The sequence below is a fragment of the Sinocyclocheilus grahami genome, unplaced genomic scaffold (assembly GCF_001515645.1).
Source record: "Sinocyclocheilus grahami isolate Dianchi unplaced genomic scaffold, SAMN03320097.WGS_v1.1 scaffold100.1, whole genome shotgun sequence".
Lineage (NCBI taxonomy): Eukaryota > Metazoa > Chordata > Actinopteri > Cypriniformes > Cyprinidae > Sinocyclocheilus > Sinocyclocheilus grahami.
This window is the reverse complement of record NW_015505279.1, coordinates 764,738-774,924: the sequence shown is the minus strand read 5'-3', so window position 1 is coordinate 774,924 and position 10,187 is coordinate 764,738. Positions and strand designations below refer to the sequence as shown.

The window sequence follows — 10,187 nt, the reverse complement described above, 5'->3', positions numbered from 1 at the left end:
CCCCGAACGTAAACAATGCTGATTATGCAGATTACGTTCATGCGCGTGCTTTCTCCCCCGAACGTAAACAACGCTGATTACGCAGATTACGTTCATGCACGTGCTTTCTCCCCCGAACGTAAACAACGCTGATTACGTCGATTACGTTCTTGGGTACTCTCCAAAATGGCGGAAGACGTTACTCCGGGGAGAAGAATTGTTGAATAAATTATGTTCTTTTTGTTTTCTTTGCGCTCAAAAAGTATTCTCGTGGCTTCGCAAAACTGAAGTTGAGCCACTGATGTCACATGGACTGTTTTACTGATGTCCTTACTACGGTTCTGGACCTGGGAACATTACAGTTGCGTTGCTGTCTATGCAGGGTTTGAGAGCTCTCACATTTCATCAAAAATATCTTAATTTGTGTTCTGAAGATGAACGAAGGTCTTACGGGTTTGGAATAACACAAGGGTGAGTAATTAATGACAGAATTTTCATTTTGGGGTGAACTGACCCTTTAAAAATATCTTCATTCATGTTCCAAAGAAGAACGAAAGACCTTGGGTTTGGAACAACATGAGGGTGAGTAAATGATGATAGAATTTTCATTTTTGGGTAAACTTTATACCATTTGTGTACTATTTGAAAATTAAGACATGACTTGTGTAGACTACTTTAATGATACATTTATGGTGCTAATTAAAAATTTTTTTGGCAGCTGCTGGTCTTTTGATTCCATGGAAGGAGCTCATACAGGTTTGGAATGACACAAGGGTTAATGATGACAGACAGATAACAGCACATTTTTGGGTGAACAATCTCTCTAAGAAACACTTTTCATTTGTAGTAAAAGTAGCACGGTGAGTCTATGGACTCTGCCCATCATAGCCTGGATACAGGACATCTAGGACATATCCAACATTTTAAAGCAGTTAACAAACATTACAATCTCATTATCAGACATGGAGCATAGATTTGTGTGTAATGTGTTTATGACACTCTAATGGGCTCCGACCTGCTCTTCCTGCAGTGAATGTCTCCATCTCGCTGTAGATCAATATTTACACACCTAAAGCAGATGGGCACAGGTCTGTTGAAAACAGTAAATGTGCCAGTACTCTTCCCTCTCCGTTCCTGTGTTTATCTCCTTTCACCTGACATTGTTTTAATGGGGAGATAGATGCATAACAGCAATGTCCAGATGTCTTGAGTGGAGCTGTATTTGATTTTCACTGCACTGGTTTCCCCTCTGACTCATAAAGCAAAATATTGATTGCTGTTTGAATTATATGAACGTCATAAATTTAACTATTGAGGTTGAAATGACACGATTGTGGGCAGTTACTCAAAAGCGATCGTAAGCTAATTTGATCTAATATTTAATGCTTGTAAAATGTTATAAATTTACATAGAAATTTGGAATCGATAAAATTCCTGAATATATTTTGAGACAAATGTCTTGTTAATGTTTTCAGTTTTGTTCAAAGTAATTAAATCAACAGTTTTTCAACTGAAGTAAATATATATATATATATTTGAGGTAATATAGTGGGATATAATTAAACCATCATATAGTCATGTAATTAAAATATATTTATTGTTACTACTGTAAAGCCATGTTAAATTATCATCGGATCTCCTTCAAGCCTGTATTCATAAAATGAACATATTTCAATGGCAGTGTATTTTATGAACAAAAATGCTTTTATTTATGAAAATAAACAGAAAATAGTACAAACTGAATTTTTGAACAAGTATTAACTTAGATATTATGCCAAACACATTACTTTATTTGTCTACAAATAGTTGTGTAGATACTGAGTGGCTTTTGCCCTGAGTGTGGTGTAAAAGGCCATAGATTTATATGATTTTTATTTTTTTTTACCAAAAAAACAAAAACACTTATAATTTTTTTTTTCAACAAAATGTGTTGCTCTATTAATTTTCACTAAAAAGCTATATATATTTTCTGCAATCATACACAATGGGAATAGTGAAAAGCACCGTTTCATTAAGGCATGCCTTTAGCTCTGTTGAACCCAATATGCTCTGGTTTATTATCAGACTTCTAAGATGTGAACAGACTAGTTCCATCATAGTGCAAAACTCAGTAAACAAATAAATAAGTAAAAAGGCTTATTTAATGAATGAGCTAATAATGACGTTTTCATTTTTGAGTCAGCTATTGCCGTAATTTTTATTTGTATGTGTGTTTGCAGACCGGAGGAGCGTTCGGGGGAGGATGGGGACATTATCTTGGCCCGTCTGAAAAGTGTGAAGGCCTTTGAGAAGTTCCACCCTGCTCTACTTCAGCAGATCTGTCTGTGTGGCTTCTACGAGTGTCTGGAGAAAGGCATCACATGTGAGTCAAACACACACGCACTCATGCACTCATGCTCACACACATATGGTATGAAAACATTGTTTGTTGACAGAATTCCTTCACACAAGGTTGCATTGTGACTGAGTTTGGTGTTAGATTATGATTTTTTAAATAGAGCGCTACTTTCTCTCTGTGTGTTTGTTAGTGTACAGGCAGGGTGACATCGGGACTAACTGGTACACTGTCCTGTCTGGTTCTCTAGATGTCAGAGTCTCGGAAACAGCAAACCATCAGGTACGTTATCACTTCAGTGTTACACCAAATACACAAAATAATGATCTTTAAAAAAGCATCATATGACCTCTTTAAAATACTAGAGACAGAGCTCACCCTGTGTCTGAACTATCAAAGAAATTATAATATTAACATTTTAGCCCTGTAGTATACACTCATGTAAAGTGGCATATACAGCGCTATATAGCATATGTAGTATATATGCTATATACAGTAGCAAATCTCAACTGCTTGTTCGTTTGTATCATTGCAAAACTATTATTATAAGGTTAGATAATGTCCAACTTTATCTGCATACAGTATATTCCCATAAAGAGCTAATTTTACCATATAGCAAATCTCAACTGCATGTGAAAATAATGAATGTGTATTGTGAATAGCACTATAGAAATAAATCTAACTTGATAATAGAACATACACATACTCACACATTCACTATAGTTCATCAGGGACAAACAGTTATGTAAATCATAATTTACATAACTGTTATTGCATCATATTAACAGATCTCCTTAGACGTCTCTCACCTAAAAGGAGTTATATTTAGGTACTAGACAATTATGAGAAGAGATTGAACACTCAAATATCTATACCGTTTCAAATATTTAGTGTCACTGCAATAACTGGCTAAATTCTGTTCAGGTTGCTGAATGTCCCTCATTTGTTGTGTCTCTCTGTTCTTTAGCAGTTGCTTTTTGTTCTCTGTGCTTGTGTCGTGAGCAAAAACTACTAAGATAAAAAAAAAAAAGGATTTATCAGTTGCTAAGTAGAATCTGAACTGGAACCAGAATCACTTAACTGCTTATGATCATACATTTGGATGCTCACAGTTGCCGTTTTATATTGAGTGCAGGTGCTTATTATAGATCCCAGCAGAAAACTAGAGCAACTCCTATCAGAGCTGCGTCTTACATTACAAACCTCTGGGTCAAATGAGCTGACCTCTCTCTTTCTCTGTGTGTGTTGAGTGAAATTGCCTCTGTCCTTGACAAAGGCCTGGATCTAAGTGGAAGCACAGTAGTCTCTCAATCAGAACCATCTCAGATGGTTTATATGACTCCTCTCATCTGATCTCTGCCTCTTTGAAAGAGTTTGCTCTCACCTGTGTTCCTCTTCATGTTAAGGATGCTGTCACCATCTGTACACTGGGCATCGGCACAGCTTTCGGGGAGTCTATTCTGGACAACACGCCTCGGCACGCCACCATTGTCACCCGAGAGTTCAGTGAACTACTGCGGATTGAGCAGAAGGACTTTAGGACCCTGTGGGAGGTATGATATTTCTTTTAAGAATATACTGAGAATATACCAATGACACCTATATGAATAATCATGTTTGAATCATGTTTGAAGTTTTAAGTGCAGTATCTGCTTTGTGAGTTTATTGTGTAAATTAGGCAATTGGAAACTTGAATTATGACGAAATAAACTAGAATAATGAATACTGTCAGATTACAACCCTTATGAAAAGAAGTACACCTCAGCATACTTTTGAAAAGAGTACTTATTACACTTTAAAATAATATACTTAAGTGCTTATATTACTATACTTAAGTGCTTAACTTATATTAAATGCCTATATATATATATATATATATATATATATACCTTAAATGTAATATCAAATAACACACTACAGTTAAAACTATAATCAAGTACTTTACATGTGTTTTAGTATGTTAGTCAACTCATCAAAATAAGTGTACTTCTTTGAAACATGACTTATGATTATCCAAACAATTATTTAAAATATACTTTAAAGTATTACAACACTTTTTTAAAGTGCACTTAAGTGTGTTAAGACACAGTCATAAAAATGTACTTTCCCTAAGTACACTTAAGTGGCCTTTTATTTCATTAATATTATATGTGACCCTGGAGCACAAAACCAGTCTTAAGTCGCTGGGGTATATTTGTAGCAATAGCCAAAAATACATTGTATGGGTCACAATTATTGATTTTTCTTTTATGCCAAAAATCATCAGGATATTAAGATCATGTTCCATGAAGATATTTTGTAAATGTCCTACTGTAAATATATCAAAACTTAATTTTTGATTAGTAATATGCTAAGAACTTCATTTGGACAACTTTAAAGATGATTTTCTCAATATTTCGATTTTTTTTTGCACCCTCAGATTCCAGATTTTCAAATAGTTGCATCTCGGCCAAATATTGTCCTATCCTAACAAACCATACATCAATGGAAAGCTTATTTATCCAGTTTTCAGATGATGTATACACTTTAATTTCGAAAAATTGACACTTAAGACACATATTGTCTGCAAGTACAATAAAAACAAAAAAACAAGTCCACTTTCAAAACAATTTAGCACATCATTTTTCCACAAGGGCAGCCGTATAAAAACAATAACAAATCCATTTGAATTGACAGTCCCAACTTATTTTACATTTGTAATGTGATTTTTGAGTGAAACAGGATATTGAAGGGGAAAAAATGTAGAATGAGACTCGATTTTATCGATCTGGAATTAGATCCAGAAAAGTGGAGGTTACACACTAGAATGGAACAGAGAGTTTGAAGTGAAGAGGTTAAAAAATGAGGATGGCATTGTGATGACAGTCATTTCGCTTCATACAGGATTGTACACTGTGCCAGTTGGGTGCGCCTGAATCCACACTGGTCCAACCATAATTGCCAGACTGCCACAACTTGTGCAAAATAAAAAAAGTATTTTAGCCAGCAGGAGGCAGTGGAGGTATAAGAAATGTTCTGTTCTGTGATCTTAAAATTTTGTTATCATCCTCTAGTTCAGTAGTTCTCAGCTAGGGGGCCAGAAGTCAGGAGCCACTCCCTCAGAACACTTCCAAGGGGACGCAAGATGGTTTAAAACATCCTTAAAATAAGCTAAAATAGCTAAACATAAAGATGTCTCATCCCGTCCTCACTAGCCATTGGAAAATGTCAATTCATAGGCCATAAAGAACTCTGAAGAACATTTGGTTCTTAAAACTTCTGTAATTACAGGATGTAATTATTTAAATGTACTTTTATTAAATGAATTTACTTAGGTGTTTTATTATACTGCCACTCCTCGTTTCTGTAAATAGGCAGATTTATCATTACAGCAGCATTACCAAAAATATTTGAGGCTACATGGCTTTGAATGATGAATGTCTTTAAATGTCTTGAATAATGGATGGCCTTGCAGTCAAAAAGGTTGAGAAACACAGCTTCGGTGTGACACTATAAATACATATTTTCTGTATCGTTCATGTAGAGAGTTGGAGGATTTTAGGCGTGTTGCACTCAATTCCCAGCACTCATACTGAAGGAATTTTCTATCACTTATTTCTTCAAAAACACAACAGATGAAGACGCTCTTTTTGTCCTTTTCTATCTTTGGCAGAAAAGACAGCAGTACTTCTGCTCTTCAGGGCCGTGAGTTTATTTCCATCTTAGTCTTTCATTCTCTCGTTTTGTTCTTTCTGGCCCTTGGGCAATCAGAAATTCTGGGCCTGATGGGAAGCTTTTACTGGAGCAGGTCAGAGAAGGACAAAGCAGCCTGGAGCTACACCAGAATGAGCGGAAGACAGGGAAAACAGGAGAGAGAAACAAAAATAGAGGAAAGGAAGGAGAAGGCTGAGGAAAGATATCGAGACAGAGACACAGAGTTTCCCCTGGGAGGGGCTGTGCCTCCGCTGAGAGTGTGTGTGTGTGTGTGTGTGTGAGTGAGAAGCACGCTGGGGAACTGAGAGGACCAGCAGAAGTTCTCTGCTGTATCTGATATAACTCTAAGGTGATGTCTTATCTCATCATTTATGTTGCTGGATGGCTGCATTCATAGTCTAGTGCGACTGTTATAAGGAAAGTATTTATGGTAATTTTGATGTGGTGAGTAGTGCTTATAGGAGAATTAGTCCAGAGCAAGTTAGTGTAGTGTAAAGATTGTGTGCATTTGTTTATCTGAAAGACAAAATAGGGTCACATTTTATAAGGTCCAATTCTCACTATTAACTTTGCCTTATTAAACTCCTAATTTGCTGCTTATTAATAGTTAGTAAGGTAGTTGTTAAGTTTTAAGTATTTGGTAGGCTTAAGGGATCTAAAATATGGTCATGCAAAACAAGGTGTTAATATGTGCTTTATAAGTACTAATTAAACAGCCAATATGCTAGTAAAATGCATGCTAATAAGCAACTAGTTAATAGTGAGAATTAGTCCCTAAACTAATGTGATACCCAAAATAGACAGGTTTTATGAACGTGCCACTGGTCAGTCTCAGTTTCATTATATTGTTGTTTTTATATGTGTTGGACAATATTCTGTTCTGTATTGAGATTTTTACAGCAGTGTACTTTTATAAACAACATTGCTGAATGTAACACAAACAAATGTGGTATTGTGGTTTGAATAGTTATTTGAGTATAGTTGATATACGCTCACAGTCACACATTTTCATCTAACTGAGTTGTAAAAGTTATTTGTTAATTATTCAATTAATTGATTAATTAATGAATTAATCACTGGCTGTCAGTCATGTTGTGCTGTGCTGATGTGTTAATTTTGATATGACTGAATGCATGTCGTGTGAACAGATCCTGAACAAATCAGTGATGTTCAATTGCTGTCCGACTGCCTCTGCTGGAGTGAAGCGTCATGGTGTTGCGTCATATAGAGAGGTCACTGTAGCTCTGGCACCAGATCCCTCTGAGAATACTGTAGTTATGTTACCATTATCCTAATGATACCATTATAAAAACATACAAACACATACTTTAAGGCCTAAAAACACACTCGTATACATAAAACTAGTTTTACAAAATAACAAGAAAAAACCCTTTGTCCACGATTTGATCACGGTAACGCTTTAGTATAGGGAGCAGTTCTCACTATTAACTAGTTGCTTATTAGCATGCCTATAATTAACATATTGGCTGTTTATTAGTACATATAAAGCATTTATTCTACATTACCATATTCTACATCCCTAATCCTACCCAATACCTAAATTTAACAACTACCTTACTAACTATTAATAAGCAGCAAATTAAGAGTTTATTGAGGCAAAAGTCGTAGTTAATACATTTTACATTGACATTTTACATTTAATCATTTAGCAGACATTTTTATCCAAAGCGACTTACAAATGAGGAGAACAATAGAAGTAATCAGACCAACAAGAGAGTAACAATATACAAATAATGTGACAAGTGTCAGTTAGTCTAGCACAGTACACATAGAAAGGTGTTTTTTTATTTTAAATAAATTCGAGTGAATAGAATAGAATAGAGTAGAATAGAATAGGTAAGTGCTAGTATTAGTTGGTCAGGTGGGGGCGAAAAAGATGTGTCTTTAGACATTTTTTGAAAATGGCTAAAGACTGCTTGAACTGAGATAGGCAGGTCGTTCCACCAGCTGGGAACAGTCCAGTAAAATGTCAGTGAGAGTGATTTTGCGCCTCTTTTGGATGCCACCACAAGGCGTCGTTCACTTGCAGAATGCAACTTCTGGGGGGCACATTAGTCTGAACTAGCGAGTTTAGGTATATTGGTGCAGCGTCTTGTAGGCAAACATCAGTCCCTTGAATTTGATGCTATTGGCAGCCAGTGTAAACTAATGGAGAGAGGTGTGACGTGGGCTTTCTTCAGCTCGTTGAAGACCACTCTCGCTGCTGCATTCTGGATCAGTTGCAGAGGCTTGATAGTAAATGCCGGAAGGCCCGCCAAGAGAGCATTACAATAGTCTAGTCTGAAGAGAACAAGAGCTTGGACAAGGAGTTGTGCGGACTGCTCTGATAGGAAGGGTCTAATTTTCCTAATGTTGTATAAGGCAAATCTGCAGGACAGGGCCATTGTAGCAATATGGTCTGTGAAGCTTAACTGATCATCAATCACAACTCCAACGTTCCTGGCTGTCCTGGAAGGAGTTATGGTTGACGAACCTAGCTGTATAGAAAAGTTGTGATGAAGTGCTGGGTTGGCTGTAGGGCTGTCCCCTAATAGTTGACTAATCGTTAGTCGACCAGAAGAGGCTTGGTCGGCCAAAATTTTTTTAGTCGCTTAGTCGCAGAAAAAAAATCCACATTGGCAAAGTCACGCAGATCGTTAACGGCTGATCTATGGTAATACAGTACGTCCGGCAGGACATCCAAATGCTTGCCTATCAATCATCCACCACAAATATGGCTTATCATCTGAAATATGTAAGTATTAGCAACTTTACATGGCCGCTCAATCTAATGTTAAGCTAGAGAAATGTCCGCTATTCAAGTGTCTGTGTGGAAGCTGAACAGCATCGCGCTCACTGCAGGAGGTGCCGGTGCGCTCACTTGCTCTTTAAATACTCTGTAATTTTTGGTCATACAGATAAGAGTAATACATCTTTCAAATCTGTAAAGACTCTATGTTTATTTGTGTGCACTCACAATAACAACAAAACGCGCTTTTGTAAAATAATGAAAGCAAACAGGATGTGCTTTCTGCCGTCTCAGTCTGTGAACTTGAGCGCGAAACTCCGTGTATATCTTTGCCTTACAGACATTAAAATATATCTATAGAGAGTGAAATGTCTACTTTCAAATTAACCAATTCGAATGGAAAACAAATATTTTCAGATTATGTAATCCATGTGAAACATTCACACAGGCGCATCACTACTGTTGAGATGACAAGTCAGTGTCGCCGAATTCATCTCTTAAACCAAAACAAAGAAAGCACTTGTTTATCAGTGAATTATTAAAATGTTAATGCAGCCTCCTTACTGTTCTTCCCTGACACATTCATAATCATAGCTTTTGCGGTGTGCTATGGCAAGCTTTATTTGTGTGCTTGAGAGCTTATTAGGCTTTGTAGGCAATTAAAGGCTCATTATAATGATTTAAATGGTTTATTAATAAACGTGCGATTAGTCGACTAATGCTTAAAATTAACGACTACTAGTTGACCAGAAAAATCCTTAGTCGAGGGCAGCCCTAGTTGGCTGAGGCCATGAGCAGTTCTGTCTTAGCAAGGTTGAGTTAAATGTGATGGTCCTTCATCCAGCCAGAAATATCTGTTAGACAGGCTGCAATGCGAACAGCTACTGTTGGATCATCTGGTTGGAATGAGAAGTAGAGCTGAGTGTCATCAGCATAGCAGTGATAGGAAGAGCCATGTTTCTGAATGACATATTCTAATGATGACATGTAGATGGAGAAGAGAAGTGGTCCAAGCACTGAGCCCTGAGGAACCCCAGTAGCAAGAAGTTGTGACTTGGAAACCTCACCCCTCCAAGACACCCTGAAGGACCTACCTGAGAGGTAAGACTTGAACCACTGGAGAGCAGTTCCTAAGATGCCCATCTTCATGAGGGTGGACAGGAGGATCTGGTGGTTAACTGTGTCAAAAGCAGCAGACAGATCCAGCAATATGAGTACTGAGGATTTGGAAGCTGCTCTTGCCAGTCTCAGGGCTTCAGTAACCGATAGCAGGGCAGTTGAGTGGCCGCTTTTGAGGCCGGATTGGTTGTTGTCAAGGAGGTTTTTCCATGCAAGAAACATAGAGAGATGGTTGACACTCACTCAAGTGTCTTGGCAATAAATGGAAGAAGGGATACCGGTCTGTAGTTTTCTAAAAGTGCTGGATTTAGA

General features: G+C 37.2%; 1 protein-coding gene across 1 annotated transcript in view; it reads left to right on the top strand.

Moving 5' to 3' along the window:
• rapgef4a (Rap guanine nucleotide exchange factor 4a) overlaps window positions 1–10,187 on the top strand; it is a 75,628-nt gene that overhangs the window by 2,361 nt on the left and 63,080 nt on the right. The window contains exons 2-4 of the mRNA XM_016276281.1: window positions 2,199–2,341; window positions 2,508–2,596; window positions 3,721–3,867. Coding sequence (XP_016131767.1) covers window positions 2,199–2,341; window positions 2,508–2,596; window positions 3,721–3,867 — 379 coding nt within the window. The remainder of the gene's footprint in view (window positions 1–2,198; window positions 2,342–2,507; window positions 2,597–3,720; window positions 3,868–10,187) is intronic.